The sequence below is a fragment of the Lutra lutra genome, chromosome 16 (assembly GCF_902655055.1).
Source record: "Lutra lutra chromosome 16, mLutLut1.2, whole genome shotgun sequence".
NCBI lineage: Eukaryota > Metazoa > Chordata > Mammalia > Carnivora > Mustelidae > Lutra > Lutra lutra.
This window is the reverse complement of record NC_062293.1, coordinates 1,248,558-1,265,971: the sequence shown is the minus strand read 5'-3', so window position 1 is coordinate 1,265,971 and position 17,414 is coordinate 1,248,558. Positions and strand designations below refer to the sequence as shown.

General features: G+C 65.9%; 2 protein-coding genes across 9 annotated transcripts in view; both read right to left on the bottom strand.

Annotated features, from left to right (window-relative positions):
- Positions 1–894: 894 nt before the first annotated feature.
- FAAP100 (FA core complex associated protein 100) lies at positions 895–10,804 on the bottom strand. 6 transcript variants are annotated; one of them, XM_047706799.1, is made up of 10 exons: positions 10,573–10,803; positions 10,290–10,408; positions 8,566–9,491; positions 7,322–7,478; positions 5,792–6,564; positions 5,550–5,689; positions 4,236–4,352; positions 2,143–2,229; positions 1,641–1,781; positions 895–1,405 (listed from the first exon to the last, which is right to left on the bottom strand). In XM_047706799.1, exons 1-9 carry the CDS (start codon positions 10,735–10,737, stop codon positions 1,647–1,649), a joined length of 2,619 nt encoding a protein of 872 aa, XP_047562755.1. In that variant the 5' UTR covers positions 10,738–10,803; the 3' UTR covers positions 895–1,405; positions 1,641–1,646. The 6 variants fall into 6 exon arrangements, with proteins under 6 accessions (XP_047562755.1, XP_047562754.1, XP_047562756.1 ...); XM_047706798.1 differs by having other exon boundaries at positions 895–1,781; XM_047706800.1 differs by having other exon boundaries at positions 895–1,778; positions 10,573–10,800.
- Positions 10,805–13,132: 2,328 nt separating this feature from the next.
- NPLOC4 (NPL4 homolog, ubiquitin recognition factor) overlaps positions 13,133–17,414 on the bottom strand; it is a 61,352-nt gene continuing 57,070 nt past the window's right edge. For 2 of the 3 annotated variants that reach the window (XM_047706806.1, XM_047706804.1), the window contains 2 exons: positions 17,021–17,123; positions 13,133–15,425 (listed from right to left, as the gene is read on the bottom strand). In XM_047706806.1, the coding sequence (XP_047562762.1) occupies positions 15,268–15,425; positions 17,021–17,123 (261 nt within the window). In that variant the 3' untranslated portion in view covers positions 13,133–15,267. Of the gene's footprint in view, positions 15,426–17,020; positions 17,124–17,414 lie in introns of those variants that run through there. The other variant, XM_047706805.1, reaches the window with a different exon arrangement.

Sequence of the window (17,414 nt, the reverse complement as noted above, 5' to 3'; positions counted from 1 at the left end):
AGCGTGCCAGAGGGTACACCTGGGACAAGGAGGAGGCTGGGACTGCGTGGAGGCCATTCTCCGGTGCGCCGGAGCTGTGTGGGGGACAGCGAGCCACACGCAGCAGGGGCAGCTGAGGGACTCCGTGCTCGGTGCAGTGGCCCGTCCCTGATGGGGTGTTGACAGGGCAGCCCAGCACGAGGCTCCTGGAGCGGCTCCAGCCGAGCTCTGTCCCGTGTCCCACTTGCCCTCGCCCCCGCCTCTCTCTCCCAGTTCACAAAGGTTTCACAGGATTCCACTTTATCTCCCGTCCACGGGTTGGCTGCCCGGCGGCGTGTCTCCTCTTCTGGAGACCAGGTGGTGGGGCTCGAGTGACTGCTGCCTCGCCCGCCCCACCAGGGGCCTCCCGCCAGCAGGCAGGGGGAGCAGAGCGCCCTTTCCCACTACTGCATCTGCATCCCTGGGAGGGTGTAGGCTCACGCCTCACCGGGGTCATCCTGGTCAGCAGCCTGGCAGAGGTGACGAGTGTGCCTCGGGCGTCATGTGGGAGCTGGACAGTGGGGACCAGGGGCAGCTCAGCCAAGCCTGGCGCTGGGGGACATGCTTCCAGCGCTGCTCTGTTCACAGCCGACATCTGTGCCCACCACCGCCTCTAGCATGTGGTCTGTGTGGCCTCCCACTCTCTCTCCTTGGAGACGGCTTGTCCTCCCTGGGAGGGGCTCGCATGCCCTGCGGGCCAGGTGGGCCCTTTGCCCAGTGCTGGGGGACTCTCCCTGGCCCCCACGACCACGGAAAAGACCAAGGCAGGGTTCATCCGAGCGCAACCCAGGGGAGGCCCAGAAATGCAGTCAGAGCTGCTGCCCCAAAACACAGACACAGACACACACACACATATACACAGAGTGACGAGGCAGCTCAATGGGGAGCAGACTTCTCCTGCAGCAAGGGGGGGCCTCGCAGCCCCTGCATGTACAGGAGAGCACCATGTTAAGTCCAAACAGGGGGTCACCCCCCCACTGCTGGACGCACCAGCACTGGAGTGCCGCTGAGTGGCTGCCCAGGCCAAGGGGCCCTGGAGACAAGGCACAGTGCTGGGCACGGCCCCAGCCATAAGCACCTACTGGGTGAGTGTCGGAGCCACAGGAAAGCAGTCCCAGCTGGTGGCCTCAGCAGTGGCCCATAAATGAAGGGCCCCGAGAGGGATGAGAGATCTGTACTTGGGGGAGCGGGCAGTGGGGCAGTGGGGACGGCAACAGCCATGGCCAGAACCCCTAAATCCCAAATCTGGAAACTTTCTCCGGGGCTCCTGTCGGCTGCTCTGGGGCCCGACTTCTGGGTTGGGGGGGACGGACGTCGTGGATCCAGCTCCAGGGCTCTAGACCAGGGACTGCCAGGCACGACCAGGTTCAGCGGGAGCCGTGGGCAGCTACCGAAGGGGAAGGAACGCTGTGCAGAGGCTGGGGCCGGGGGTGGGCTGGGGGGCCATGAGCTCCGCTTCACGCACACCCCAGAGCAGTTGCGGGCCCCGTGTCCCCAGCAGTGCCAGCCCACCTGCCTCCCCCAGCCTCACGGCCAGGGTCCGGTGCCGGGAAACAGCCCCTCGTGTCCTGCACTATCTCTCCATAAAGCCACGAGGGTGCTGGGCTTGTGGCAGGGCCCACCTGGGGTCACACCAGGAGGAGGCTGGGGCTGCGCAGCTGCCCGTACACCTGCAGGAGTCTCTGGGCGGTGGCGTGGGGGCTGGCTTCGTCCTCCGTGCACAGCCGGTCCCGCAGGGTCTGCACCTCCCGCAGCAGGGTCTGCTGGTGCAGGCAGCAAGCTCAGACCCCCCCACCTCGCCACTGGGCACGGCCCCTCTGGAGGACAGCGGTTATGCACAAATCCTACTTGGTATGTGGCAGGTGACCCAGGAGTGCAGGGGAAGCATAGCCAAGCCCCTCCCCAGGTGACAGGAAGGTCCTATTGAAGGTGGATGGGCGAAGGAGCAAGGCTGGAGACAAGGAGCCACACCCACCCTGCATTCCCCACTGTCCTTGGCTGAGCACGGGGCAGGCCCCCCACTGTGCTGGGTGAGCCCTGTGTTCCCAGAGGATCCCGGCCAGGGACGGTGTGACGGAGCAGGCCGGCAGGAGGCTGGGGGGTTGGGAGCCGGAGGGGCCTCACCTCGTGGCTGCTGTGGGTCTGCTGGAGACACTGTACACGGAGGTCGGGCGGGCCAGGGATCCGGGCGGCTTGCTCCACAACCATCCTCTGGGGACAGGGGACAGGGAGGCTGGGGCCGGTGCCCAGGGCTCCAGGCACCTGTCGTCCAACACCATGCCACCACTTCCAAGAGCCCCTCTGTGTCTTCCACTCCAGGCCTAGCTTGATGATGGAAGACTCAGAAATCGTTCTCCTAAGTTCCTGTCACCCCCTCCCACCTTTTCCCTCATCCCCATGAGCTGCCTCCCACCACCCTGTCTCCCGTCCCTCATCCCAGGCCTGGTGCCCACTGCCTTCATGGGGGCCACCCAACCTGCCCCATCAGCACAGCCCCTCAGCACGGCCCCCTGTGGGGCTGCTGCTTGTCCTGCATTCTGGGGGAAGCCCAGGATTAGGCAGCGAGGCCCCCACCAGCCTCTGTGGCGGGCACTGCACACCCGGCAGGGTCCCCCAAACTCTGAGTGGCCAGAACACACACTGGTTCCCAGGGGCACTCCCGTCACGGGGAGCAGGGCGTCAGCTGACAGGACCTGGGTCCGCAGCCCGCGTAAGGGTGCCTGTCAAGGGACCACCCGCAGCCCTCTGTTAGGGGGGATGCATGCGGGAGCACTGCCCCAGCAGCTGACAGACTGTACTTAGACGTGGGGCCTTTACAGATGAGCTCATGTGGGGGGGACCCAGGTCTAGTAATAAGTGATCAGAACACAGGAGCCTCTGGGTGGTGGCGTGGGGACAGCTGTGCGTGAGTGCGGGAGAAAGGCCTCAGCCGCGGGCACTGGATTCCTGCTGTTTGGGTCTGGTCTGTGGCTGTCATGGCCACACCAGGACCCTCTTCCCCCAGCATCACCCTAACCATGTAGCCCCTGGCCGTCGTGCTCGGCCGGGTCTGTTAACAGCCTGATGGGAAGATCTCGGTCTAAGAGGCTCCCCTCTGAGCAGAGGGAACGGGAACCACTCTGGGGGCTGGGTGTCCCTGCTGGGCACCTGGGACTACATTCCTGAGCTGCGTGAGCCTCAGTGGGCCCATCAGAGCGCCGCACAGGGGCAGCGGCGGGGGCCACAGGCTCCTGAGTGATGCCTGTCTGACGCAGCGGCACTCAGGTCCTCGTCAAGCCTAGACTGCGGCTTCTCCGGTTCTCAGGGTGCGGGGTGGGGCCGGGGAAGGTGCACTGGTGAGTTCCCAGCTGGGGGGACGGCTGCCATGGCAGACTCCTCTGGGGCCGCCAAAGCCGTAGTCAGAGGGGTGGGAGGAGACGGCCAGCTGGCCCCAGAGCCTGGGCTCCACCGGGCCAAGGGACCAGGTGCCAGACTTCATTTGGACCGTGAGCACCTTCTCAGATCTGGGACTTAGGGCCCCCAGAAGGCAGTGCAGCTGCTGGCTCCCACACTAGACGGGGCCCCTTGCGGTGTCTGCGAGGGCGGAGACGTGCTGGCTCAGAGTGCAGGCGGCACACGCAGCCCCCGGGCCCACGCCGGCACACGCAGCCCCCGGGCCCACGCCGGCACACGCAGCCCCCGGGCCCACGCCGGCACACGCAGCCCCGGCACACGCAGCCCCGGCACACGCCGCCCCGGCACACGCCGCCCCGGCACACGCAGCCCCGGGCCCACGCCGGCACACGCAGCCCCGGCACACGCAGCCCCGGCACACGCCGCCCCGGCACACGCAGCCCCGGGCCCACGCCGGCACACGCCGCCCCGGCACACGCCGCCCCGGCACACGCAGCCCCGGGCCCACGCCGGCACACGCAGCCCCGGCACACGCAGCCCCGGCACACGCCGCCCCGGCACACGTTCTCTCCACACAGGCGCTGCTCAGCCAGGTGAGTTGGGGACCTGCAGCTGACCGCCACAGGGAACACGCGCGTGGTCCTCCTTTAGCAGCCTGAGGGCTCATGGGAGCACAGGCAGGGTCTGCCACGGAAGAACCACCAGCACGGCTCCCCGCACACCCCGAACAGGCGGGAGCAGAGGAGAGATGGTCCTGCAACTCCCACACAGGGAGCCCCACCCCCGAGAGCCCCCACCCCAGCTGCCCAAGCAGACCCGCCTACCTGCAGACGCCCGATGACCGCGTGGTGTGCGCTGCACATGCTGGCCAGAGAGGAGCTCTCCACCTGGATCTCCACGGTCTGCACGGGACCCGCTGCACCCAGGTCGGTCACAGCCACCTGCCACACAGAAGAGCCTCACCGCCCACCCATGGCCCTGCCCAGCCCCAGGCCAAGGGCAGCTCCGCCTGCCCTCAAAGGCCCTGGTGGCCCCCACGCCCAGGCCTGGCTCTCCCCACCCCATGAGAACTTGCATCAGAAAGACCAGCCAGCCACCCAGCAGTCACCCAGCTGGAACACGTTTGCAGAAGTCCTGTTTCCTTGGAATCTAGAGCCACGGCACTCACTCTACGGCCAAGGGACTCTGTGCCCGCCTGCCAATCCCGGACAGCCCATGCCTGGACTCCCCTACAACACACTGGGCATCCCGGGTCACCTAACAGCAGGGCCAGGGCTTCAGATGTGTAACAGGGAGCAGGCTGGGTGATCCGTCCCCCGGAAACTCCAGCTTCAGGAGCTGAAGACAGAACCGGCCAGGACAGCCACAGGCAGGACAGGCCGCGGGCCAGGACATGCTGGCTCCTTCTCCACACAGAGCGCCAAGGACGGGCCCCACCTGGAACTTCGGAAGGCCGCTGCTCCTGGCGCTTCTTTGGAACCCGGGGGTGTTTTAGGGCTGTGAGCACTCACGAGGCCGAGAGCACTGGTGGAGTCACCGTCAGGGCCCAGAATCAGGGCCCAGGGATGCCCCAACCTGGACACGCTGGCCTGGCCTGAAAGGCCGTGTGGCAGCCAGGGACCAGCCCACCGCCTTGGGGACACGTGTCCTGGCAGCCTGGGCTGGTCCGCAAGCCCGCTGGGTGGTGAGAGTCTGCCAGATGTGGCTGCAGGCCTGCCACCATTAGCACGTTGGGAAGGAAGGGGTGTGTGAGAGAGGGGCCAGAGCCCAGGCAGGCCAGCACGGTGTCTCGGGACCCCCGGGGGCAGCTTCTGCAAACGGGCAGGAGTTTGGGGGCCTGAGGACCAGTGTCAGCAGGCCCCGCCCCCGGGGGTGCTCACTGCCACCAGACACAGCTGGGGGGTTGGCCACGAGCGCCAGCAGTGCCCAAGGTGGGGGCCCCCACATGAAGGTCAGCCCAGTTCCCACACAGACCCCACGTCCCCACAAAGGCTGTTAGCACAGCCGGGCCTCAGACAGCACGTCAGGAAACTCTATGCAGTGGGGACCGGCCACCGATCCCCTCAAGCAGCACGGACACAGCTGGCTTGAGGACGCCACTCAGAGACACTTCTCCCCAGGGTCCAGACCCCACATGCCTCTCGGACGGTCAGGTGCACATCGGCGCCATCTGGGGCCACTCCCTGGACCGAGGACAGCTGGCGGGCTCGCACAACGTCCAGGGCGGCGTTCTCCGCAAGGAGCCACTGGAGAGCGGCGCAGCCCAGAGACGTGCCTGCTGGACGGGGGGCTGCGGTGAGTTCAAGCAGGGCCTGTAAGAGGGAGGAGCCCGATGTCCACACACCCTGAAGCCGCAGCAAAGGCATCCACCACCACCAACCTGAGACACGGTCCCCCAAGGCCGCTCTCAGCAGCTCTGCAGACACGTGGATCGTGGCCACCGACGGAGGCAGGAACTTGGCCCGCAGGGAAGCAGGTTCTGTCGGCTCGCTGCGGGGCCCAAGGAGAGATCCCAAGAAAGTGTCCACAGGGTCACACAGGGGGCCGAGCAGCCCGGGGGCCTGCGTGCGGGGTGTGGCCAGGCCAGGGAAGCGCAGGCACCAGAGCATGTCCACGGTGTGCTGGCTCAGGGGCAGGCAGATGCCGTCCTGCTCGGGCAAGACATCAGGGCGGCACTCGTCCAAAGAGGGGCCCTTAGAGGACTCAGAGGGGGCAGGCGCCCCACCCACGACCTCCCTGAGGCTGTAATGGAGCATGCAAGACACGATCAGGGGCAGGTGCAGGACGCCATCCTCCCCAGGGCCCAGGGGCAGCGTCACTTCCCGCCGATCGCCAGGACCCAGCCGGTCCACAGGGATGGTGTAGGTGGTGGCCACGCTGGCCACGTCAGAGTCTGAGGCAGAGGCGCTGGTCAGCACCCGCACACACAAGGCCCAGCCCCGGTCCAGACTGAGGCCGCTGCTGTTCTCCAGCCGACAGGTGGCCATCAGCACGTCCTGCAGCTGTGGGCGGCTCCAGGCGGTCGTCACGGTGCACGAGATGGGCCTGGGGCCCTCCCGGCTGGACAACAGGATGCAGCTCACGTTCATGGCTTCGTTGAGGCACGTTAGGGCCTTGTTCCGCTGGTCGACAGTCTTCCTCAGAGAAGACACCCTGGAAAGAATGAAGGTGACACCCACGGGAAGGAGGCACACCGGTGGGCCCCTCGTCCCCTGCTCCCAGGACTGGAAGGCCCAGGACCTCACTCCTTGCCGTATGCCCCGTGAGAAGCGGGCCACTGCCTCGGGGAGCAGCAATGCAGGCCCAGCCCCGCCCAGCCCCGCCCAGCGGCCCCCAGCGTTGGACCCCGCCCCCTCCCAGGCAGCGGAGCCACGGCGGGGCAGAGGATGGGACTGCCATAGCCCACACCCAGCAGCCCTGGCCTGCTCACTGGGCTCCTGGCCACCGCCAACCTCATCGTGCCGCGTGGCCCGGGGTGTCCGCACATCCCCAGCCACGACCCTCGTCAGCCCCGTTGATCCTCTGCGGCAGCAGCGCGACGGCTGAGGACGGCAGGTGCTTCGGAAACGGCCCGAAACCACAGGGCGCCGCACAGAAGGGCAGGCAAGGGCTGAGCAGAGCCCGTTGCTCTGAACAGGTCAGAGGAAAACTCCACTGGGGCCTCTGCTGAGACAGGGAGGCAGCGGCCTCCGAGGAGAGGGACCCGCTGGGGGAGAGCCGAGGAAATCGCTAAAGGGAGAAGCTGCAGGCCGGGTACGGAAACAGGGGACATCCCTTTCCCCCTGACGCAGCCTTCCACCATGCAAGGCGCCACCTGGGGTTCTCCCTGAGGTCAGAGGCCTGGACCCACAATGCCCCCACAGACGCAGCACTGGCTTCCGCCCGAGCCACTGGAGGCACAGCTGCTCACCTCTCAGAGACGGTGCCAATCCCAGATAGCAAGTCCTTAATCTTCTGGCCAGTACTGGCCGCAGCGGCTCTAGTGGGGCCCGGCACCTCCGAGCTCAGCTGCAGGCGGCAGGTCATCAGGCGGCCCCTGGTGGACAGGGCCAGGAGCCTCGCGCCACCTGCAGACGCGCACCCGTGAGACCCGGTCACCGGGCAGGGGAGAGGCAAGCTGCTGGGGGCACAGGACAGAGGTCGTCAGCGCACCGGCCCCCTGGCAAGAACGAGAGGGTCCCGGAGATGGCCCTGAAGAGCCCAGATGCACACCAGGGGCCGGGCAGAGCCTCTGCCCACGTCCATCCGAGCACACGTTCCGTAGGGTCCTCCCTGGGGGGAGTGCTGGCACACAGCTCAGTGCCGTGGGGAAGGGGTCTGGGAACGGGACTAAAGGGGGCCGAACAAGGACCCACGTGGCCCGATCAGCCAGGTGCAGCTGGCCTGCACCTGCCCCTATGGTCTGCAGAGGGCAAGGCGGCACAGGCGCCCCCATTCTCACTCCGCACTCACGGGGCCTTTCCAGAAGCCTGTGGTCTCTCTAGCATCGGCTGGTCCCCTTTCCCGCCCCTGGGCTCCATCTCCTGCAACTGTCTGCTTCTCCCCCACGCCCAAGGCCACCGAGGCCCCAAGCCCTGGGCCGTGGTGTGGCAGCCCAACAGCGAGGCACGGAACACGGAACATGCACGGGCCCGTTCGGCAGCCGACCACGCGGCCGTGCTTCCCAGCGGCACAGACGCTGGCCTTGTCCGTGCTTCCTCCACGAGGAGTTCCACCCCGTGGGCCGGGGGAGGGGGGCACTGTTCTCGCCCCCCAGCGCTGTCCGGGGAAGACACGTCCAGCACACAGCGCCAGCAGAGCGGCCGGGGGCAGGCCACACAAGAGGCGGGCGAGCGCTTCCCAGCCTTCAGAAACACGCCGGCCTTGACCAGAGCCCTCCGGGGACTCCCCACCACAGAGCGCTGCTGGGGAGCGATGCCCCGCCCCTACCCACACAGGACACACACCAGCACGCAGCCCCCGTCCCCGAGGCAGGCGTCAAGCACCAGCCTAGGGCAGCTGGGGAGAAGCCTGCCCGTGAGGTTTGCCAAAGATGGGAACAGAGCAGGGAGGTGACGACGTGCCAGCTCACAGCGCAGAAGACGAGCCCACGAAACTCCACCCCCCAGCACGACAGGCTGTCGCGTCTCGGGCTCACGTAGCACCACCTCGTACCTTCGGGCACCTCGGACAACACCGAGAGGGTGACGACACTGCAGACGCCCAAGCCGGCTGCACACAGCAGAGATGACGGGTCTCCCAGGTCCCCGCTGGGGACGCCTCCCTGAGCCAGGTCCACGACACAGAGCTCCGAGGTGGTGCTGTGGTAGACACGGCCACCTCCGCCACAGGCCGCACAGAGCACGGGCCCCGGCAGCCGGTACTCCCGCAGCTCCGGCACCAGAGTCCCAGCCTCGTCCCAGCCGGCCTTGATGGCCAGGACCCGGCCGTCATGACCAAGTGCCACCAGGCAGTCAGGGTGTGTGTCTTCCACGTCCTCGGCCAATGACTCTGTCTTCACGGCCCCAATGAAAACGACGGGTTCCTCCAGGTGATGGAGAATATTGACAAGGGCCTTCGGGTCGCCAGGGGACAACTTTGAGGTGACCAGGGTCTTCAAGACCACACAGCAGAGCTGGCCATCGGGGAGACCACAGAGGATCACAGGTGATTCCAGAAGGGAGGCGTCAACTCCAAAGAGTAGCCCAAAGAGGGTGCGTTCCAGCAAGAAGGTCCCAGAGCCCTGCACACGGCTGTGCAGAGCGCTGAGGCCCGCTGGGGACACACAGCACAGCACTGGGAGGAAGCGGGCGGCTGTGGGCTCCCCAAGGGACCCAGTGAGGGGGCTGGAGGTGGACAACTCCACCTCGCCGACCTGGCCTCTGGGTCTGGCGTCCTCTCCTGGATGGGGGCACTCAAACAGCTGTACCTTCCAGTGGGCAGGGCCCTGTGCCAGGGTGACGAGCTTATCACCAACCACAGTGAAAGTACACAGAGTGGCATCTGGGAGGAGGCAGGCATCTGGGTCCACGGAAATCACAGCGCAAGGAGGCTCGCCGTCCTCACTGTCCCGGTCACCCCCGTCATCTTGGTTCACAGACCTTCAAGAACCAGGGAACTGTGAGAACACAACTAAGCTGCTTCCCAACAAACCACCACTGAACACACTGGGCCTGCAGTCTTCCCAGGCAGTGACCTCGGTGCCCATTACGGCCCCTCAGCACTGTGGGGAAGGCCCACCTGGGAGCAGCTGGCCTGCCACACGACCTCCCGCCTGCCCGAGGACAGCTGTGGTGAGCACCTGTCACCCTGGGACACACAACAGGAGGCACCCAGGCTTCCAGAAACAGGTTCAGGAGGAAACTTCTCGTCGGAGCAGAACCGTGAGACCCCACCCCACCCCCACCGAGGTCTAGTCTCTGAACCGCCCCCCCCCCCATTTTTAGGTCCTGAGACAGCAGCGAGCATGGGCCCGCGTCTAGACCTGCACTGGCCACAGGAGAGGCGAGCTCCTCAGGACCGGCCCCCTCTAGCCTGGCGTTCAGGGTGCGCTGGCGGAGACCGCTAACTACAGAGACCCACCTAAGGCCAGAGGGGACAGCATCCTGCCTGGGGCTGCACACTGTGCAGCCTGAACCCCATTTAGTAAGGATTCTCCTCAAGACGAGCCTACTGGAGGATGCCCGGGTTGGGGGCCGGGGGCAGCCCAGACTTCAGAGCTGGCCCTGAGTCCTGCGGCCCCACAGGGGACGGCTGGTGTGTGCTGTGACCCCGATCTAGACCACGCAGGGCGAACAGGTCACAGTGGCCAGGGTAAGCAGGCCAGGACCAGAGACCAGGAGGAGTCCCCGAGGCCGAGCCGGCCTCCGCCACCTGTGCCGCCCACTGTTCCCCATCACCTGCTCTCCGGGTCCGGCGACAAGCAGTAGATGCCCTTCTGGGCGCACAGGACGTAGAGCAGCCTGGGGACGGCCGAGAGCTCCAGGTGCCACACCTGCGCGGGGAAGCTGTACACGGCCTGCGCGCGGGGAGAGGGCGGCGTCGGGCCGGCCGGAGGGCGAGGGGAGGCGCGGCCCAGCACCCGGCCTCCGAACCGGCAGCCCCCTCGGGTCTCCGCGCCCCCGGCGGCCCGACCCCCGCCTCCCCCCCGCAGTCTCCTCCCCCGTGCGGCCCCGCGCTCACGGTCAGCAGCCTTCCCTCCTGCTCGTAGACGGAGACCCGCTCGCTCCCGGCGGACACGAAGACCGCGGCCCCGTGGCACAGCACGCGCGGCCGGCCCGCCGCCAGGCCCCCGAGCGGGCAGCGGAAGCTCTCGAGGTACTCGACCCGCGGCTCGAGGCCGGCCATGGCGTGGGCCGGGAGCTCCGTCCGGGACCGCGGGCGCTTTACGGCCGCCCACGTCGCAGCGCGACCTCCGCCGTAAAGCGGCCCGGCGGGGGGCGGGGCCGCGTCGGCGCGCGGGCTCCAGCGGCTCGGGGGTGGGGTCCCGGCCCGCGCTCCGGCGGGTGGGCGGGGGCGCGCCGCTGCGGGGAGGCCGGCGGACACGGCGGTTTGCCAAAGGGCCAACGTGTTTGAAGCCAAACGCGGGAACCCCCCCCCCCCCCGGCCTGCGCTCGCGGCTCTCGTCAGTCCTGCGCGGCGCCCCAGGCGCCAGCCGGGGTAGGGGACTCCGCGGCCTGCAGCCCCTCCCACGCCGGTGCGGGGCCTCGGGGCCCGGATGGTTGGGACCGAAGTCGCGTCGCGCCTCCCTTGTGCGCCCCGGAGCAGGGCCGAGTCCGGGACCTGCCGGGACGAGGGTTCCCTCGGGCCGGAGCCCGGAGCCGGGGTTCAGCGGAACGCCACCTCCTCGGGGGCAGGCGGCCCGCTCCGAAAGCGATTTTGTGGGTTTTCGGGGGGCGGCTAGATTGCATGGGGTATGGGTCACCTCCCTCAGCAGCTGAGTCTCCGACGCCCACTCCTCCCTCCACGCCTGGACACAAGCTGTCCGTGGGTGTGTTGGTTCGGCTGGACGATGGGTCACCGGCACTCAGTCTGGGGATGAGGGGGGAGCGAGACACCGGTCTCCCTGGCGGCCCCCCTCATTTTCCCCAGGGCTTTGAAGAGAGCTGCTGACCACAGAGGGGCCAGGTGCTCTCTTCTGGAGAGTGTCCCTGAAGGGTGTCTGTGGAAGGAGAGGTCAAGCACACCTCACTCCTTTAAGCCATGGGAGAACCTCCGAGGCTGGACACCTGTGAGCCAAAGAGGCTCCTGTGGGGAGTGACCGAGCACAGCGCGCTGCAAGACGTGCCCTAGGCTTGGATTGAAGCTGGCCCCTCTTGTGGCGGTTGAGGTGGGCACTCAGCCCCCAGGGCCGTGGGCAGCCACGGCTCGTTTCTGGGTTGAGTGCATGTGAACGTGGCACGGGCAGTCCGTTGTTTGCCCTTCCTGCTCCCAGATCGAGTCTGGGCTGGGAACACCATCCAGGATGCGGGGGGACAGGCATAAGGAGGACGGCGGACTCCCACCAGGCCTTCGTGACTGGGGAGTGGGGGCGGGCTCCTCTGCTAGGAGAGCGTGCAGGCCTTCTGGGCCAGTCAGACCGCCCTGCCTCGTGAACTGCCCGCTCACACAGACTCCCAGCTTAGCCCTCCCAGGACGAGGGTCCTGCGGAAAACGAGCACATGGGGAAGTGGATCTGGAAAGAGGTGGGTTGAGCCGGGCGGGCCTCCGCCACACCAGTTTAGCCCCTGGCTGGCCAGGATGCCCCTGCAGACACTGGTAGGTTGGGTCCCTACTCCCTTTGCTGTGACGTAAGATTTACGACCAACGGTCGATCTGGACAGAGGGCCCCGGAGTGCCCATCCCTGGCTGACACGCGCGCCAAGGCTGAAGGCTGGCGCGGACAGCGGAGGGGTGATGCAGAGTAAGGCGGCCGCCCGCATGGGTGTGCGAGGTGTGTACTCCTGTCAGTGCTCTTTACACAGCTGTGTGGGCAACGTGATCTTCCTGCAGCCCCACGACACCACCAGCCGGGAGAGAAGCCGTGGTGTGTGCCGGGCAGCTGCCGGCCGTGCTGGTGGCTCCTCATGGCAGCGCACCCCCTTCCCGTGGTTTCCTGAGGTCGGGGCCGCTCACTTCGGAGATCCACCAAGTCCAGCGGTCTGAGATGTGCCAAGGGCCGGGTGTGGCAGTCACCCCAACTTGGGGACTGTGGTTAGTAGCGTGCACGGCACCGCACCGCTGCTGGGAGCAGCCAGGCCTGGGGGCACAGTGAGAGGCACCCAGGGACCCCCGACATCGGCAGGTGCTGTATTCTGTGTACTTGTCCAGGGAGCAATGCATCCTGAGGCCAAAGGACAGGGCAGTACCCAAACACCAAGAGCGAATGCCTCTGGCTGCCATTGACAAGGTAATCTGGGACAGGCAGCGTGTCCCCTCCAGGCCTTACATCCCCACACCTGTCCAGTCTGGGGGCTGCCAGACTGCGTCCCTCATCTGCCGCAAGCACCTGCCTCCCCCACGCCCCCGCCAGGCCCAGAAGCAGCCACACGGCTGACAGGAGAGCACCGGAGGGAGGCTACGCTCTCCTTCCACCCTGAGGACACGCTGGGGTCTCTATCCTTCAGCGGTCCAGATACATCAGCGAGGACAGTGACGTGTGGAGCGAAGTCAAGCCACAGGACACAAAGCAGACTGGGATGCAGACACACACGGCGCACAGGGGAAGTCTCTGGGCCCAGGAGAGACACTCGGGAGCTTGGCAGTCGCTTCAGGGTTTTATTGGCTTCACGGTGGGGCCCGAGTCCAAGTAACGCTAATGCAAACCCAGCCGACGCAGCCCTGCAGCCCCGAGCGGACTGGAGCAGCAGCACCAGGGGCTGTCAGGAGGCCGAGGCAGCCAGCTGTGTGCACCTGGGCAGCTGAGCACGCAGTCACCCCATGCCCGGGGGTGTGAGGGTGTGTCCACGCAAGGGCAAGTAGGCTGCAGGTGGGGCTGGGGGACCCCTCCCTCCCTTCCCTGTGCAGGAGGTGGCGGCTGAGCTGCCCATGGCCAAGGCCTCCGGCAGGGTGCCCCTCACACCCTCACGCTGAGCTCCAAGTCTGTTTATCTGGACAATAGAGTGCGTCACTGAATGGAGTGACTCGGAAGCAGAGAAGTCCCAGCGCTTTTCCTTCAGCTAAAAGATGAAAGGAAACGAATTACACATCTGCCGGATCTTCGAGTGAGAATGTTGGCTGAAGAGAGACGGGAACCAGCTTGGTGGGTGAAGGGGACACAAGGAGAAGGACTGGGGGAGCGGGGGCCTGGGGGACACAGAGGCCAAGCTCAGGGCCCGGGGCCACCACGCCCCTCCGCAGCCTCACACTGGATCGCAGGGACCACACGACACGGGGTCCACGAGGCATGGACGGCCCCTCAGCAGGTAGCAGGGAGCCAAGCTGAGCTGGGACCACTGCCACAAACTGGCGGGGCCCACCCTCCCCCAACAACCAATGGCTCTGCTGAAGCCAGACCCAACCTGATTGGCCCCCGGCCCCCAGAGCAGACAAGATACTGGGTGAACCTGCAGGTGCCAGGCACAGCCTAAGACACAAAAAACAGAGTTCTCTGTCCACAGTGCCACAGGTAAGGGCGGGCCACGCAGGCCTCCCTCTACCCCCAGGGCAGAGACACGAAGTACCCAACATAGTCCACATCTGGGCCAGCCTCTCCTGTGGGTGCCCTGCAGCTCAGAGACATGACCCTCATTAAGGCAAAGAGGCATCAGGGTGCCGCCCACAACCCCCTGGGGACCCCAGAGCACATGCGCAAGGCCTGACACGACCTCTGTCCTGGGACCCCCGCAGCAGTCCCAGTGACCCTCACAACTGGCCAAGCCCCTACTCTCTCCTGCAGGTCTGTTGCAATGGCTCGGTCACCATACAGGAGGCCTGGGGCTGGGCAGAGCAATGGGGAGAACAGTGGACAGGGCACTAGGGGCCAGAGCTTTGGGTCCCAGGCAACCCAGCTCACCACAGGCCGGCCTGGCCCATTCGCAGGGTCCGATGCTTGCCAGGAGCGACCGCTGCCCTCCTGCCGGACCGAGTGTGCCGCTGTGGCAGTTGTGTGGCAGGAAGGTCTCAGGCACTGAGGTTTACTTCCAAGAAGAACTGACTGTGGGTCCCTGTCCACCTTCGCCCACCCTGTGTCCACCCTGCAGCCATTCCAGGGACTCACTAGGGGAAGGAAGGAAGTGGGAACTAGTGTCTCTCAGTCCCCCTTGTATGTAGTTTTTACCTTACAAAGAAATAAATAAAAGTCTCCTGGGCAGAAGTTACTGATCACTGTTATTACAACCAACGCAGACTTTAAAAATCCCACCTGGATGTCGGGTGAGAGCAAAGAGGAGGGCGGGCAGCAAACGAACCTGCAGGTCAAGCAGAAGGGAGGCCAGCAACCCTGGGCCCATTGTGATTCTGCCGGATAATGGCCACCGGCAGGGGAAAAAGTGGCCCTCACAGGCAGGGTCTGCCCAGAGCAACAGGGACGCCAACGCTCCCACCCACAGCCACGGGAAGGGGAAGAACAAGAGCCAAGTGGAAGGGAAGAGAAAGCGGGATGGCGGCAGTCAGCCCTCTCTGCCCCCCAACCCCGGGCGATGGTTCTGGGGTGCCCAGGTCCTTCCACCACCTCGGAGGCTGGCCCCGGGCGTGCGGGGGGACCATCGTGCCACCCCATTAGGAGGCTGATGTGTGCCCGCAGAGCACCAGCCTGGCTCTCCCTCCAGGTTAGCCTGGTGCTGAGAAGCTTTGTGGGCCAGTGACCCGAGAGCAGCCACCCTGCCCCGCCCTCCAGGGCTGCCCACCATGGGGCCGTGGTGACAATGACCCCGGTTTCAGGGAGGGCTGGGCGGGCCCCTAGGTCCTCGGGAGGCTACACATCTCGCAGTGGCCGGTGCCCGGCTGGTTCATGAAGGTGCAGTGCTGACAGGCCCACATGGCCGCTGTGGCGGCGTGCGTGGCGCCCCCGACGGCCCCGTACTCGTGGAGGCCCGGAAGTTGAACTCCGACGGTGCCTGCGGGACGGGAAGAGAGGCTGTTGGTTGCCGTTCGCGGCTCCTACCCCACGCGAGCTCTACCTTACTGTGCGGCTGAGGACAAGGCGGCCCGAAGACAAGCAGCCACGGGCCCCTGGGCCACGAGGGCACCCCCGCACGCGCACACAAGCCTGCGGCACAGAGCTGGGGTCCCAGCATGAGCCACTCAACCCCAGCGCTGTCCTCGGGCGTGCGGGGAGGGGCCTCCGGCTGCCCATCAGGGTGGCTGGCGGTTCGGAGCCGTCAGCGGCACAGCTGCGACCCACATGCCCGCACACATCTCCGCGTGGGCCTGTTTTCACGTCTCGGGGAAAAGCCCCAGAGCCGGCTTCCTGGACCCGAGAGGAAGTGGCTGTTTCTACAAGGCCACCGGCAGCTCTCATGTGGCCAGCGGTGTGTGCGAGGGGACGAGGTGTGTGGGGCTCTCACCGAGGGTACATTCCACGCCCCTGCTCACGGACGCTGCTCTCTGTGTCAACGGTCTAAGTCACCAGGTTCTTTTTAATCCACGTGCAGCTGACACAGGGTGCTTAATTCTGGGGTCCAGCACAGGGACCTGTCAGTCCTGGCCGGGGCCCAGCGGCCTGAGCCTGCACCGCTGCAGCCCGCGTCTCTGCAGGGAGGCTGTGGCACAGGGCGCACCGCACCCCTGGCCACCCGAGGACGCGAGGTTGTGGGTCTTCCTCTTAGGCAACTGGGCGGCCACGACCGGGCCGCTGCGTTAGAATGGAAAGCCCCGCAGAACGCAAGGGCAAGAGCACGCGGCACGTCGGCCAGCCCCATGACCGCTCCGCCGGCAGCCGTGCAGAAAGGAGAATGTGACCCGAAGCACAACCAACACCGAGGCGCTTCAGACCACAGGCCCCGGGGGACTGGCACCCCCACGAGAGAACAACGTGTCCCCTCGGCTCCCTCGTGGCTTAGGCTGCACCCAGGTTTTCCTTGGCTAATTTTGGCTCTAGTATCTAACTCACTAGTTTGAGAAAATGGTGTAAACACTTTTTATATGTACTTTCAAAGCTGTCTGAAGAGGGCATTCCAGTATTCCTCAAAGCCACAGGGAAAGGGGCCGCGCCAGCAGCCTGCCACCCGGAGCTCCTGGGACTGAAGACAAAGGCTCCGTGTGGGCAGTGAGGGGACTCGGGGTCCTGGACAGTCTATTCTGTACGATTTGTCCTCCCTACCCTTCACGGAAGCTCTGAGGACCAGTACAAAGAAGGGACAAAGAAAAGCCTGAGGAGACCAAAGGTTTCTGACCTTTTGGCGCTGCGGCGAACGTAAGGTTTGTGTTTCCCTAAAACAAGGACGTTCAAATTGCCCCTATGACGCCGGAGGACTGGCGTACCCTCCACATCCACGAAGCTGCGGAGCTGTGCCCACAGATCTGTGTGGCCTCGAGAGCACACCTGGCGCAGCGGTGAGAAAGTCTGTGTCCCCGACGGGCCTCCCGCAACACCACCAGAATGCGTCTGGGGTCCGAGAGGCTCTGCAGAGCACGCGTCTGGCTCCCTGCGCTCCGGCGGTGGGGGTGCGAGAGCGGAACCCTCAGGGCCGAGGAAGGGGAAGACACTTACTGCACAGCTGCTCGATGGTGGCCCACTGCTCAGACTTCTTCCATGTCTGGGCGAGCTCCTCGTTCCCAGTCCTCACGGCCTCCAGCAGCAAGCTGATGCTGTCCTGCAAGAGGCCAAACGTGAGCGCCGCGCGCAGAACGCCGCACGCCCGGGACAGAGTCTCTCCTGCCCCGCAGCACACACGCTTCACAAGCAAGTGAAGAACCTCACAGACCGTCCCCATGAAACAACAAATGCCACACACTTAGGTCTACAAAGCCAAGTGCTAAATTTTAGAGCTGAACTTAAGTTCTTTCCAGATAGCCGTCCGTGCGGCTCTCTGTCGCGAGCAGACCTGTGTGCTCAACCACCAAGCACTAGAGCTCACGTCCCTTATCCTGAGGGTTGGGTGCAC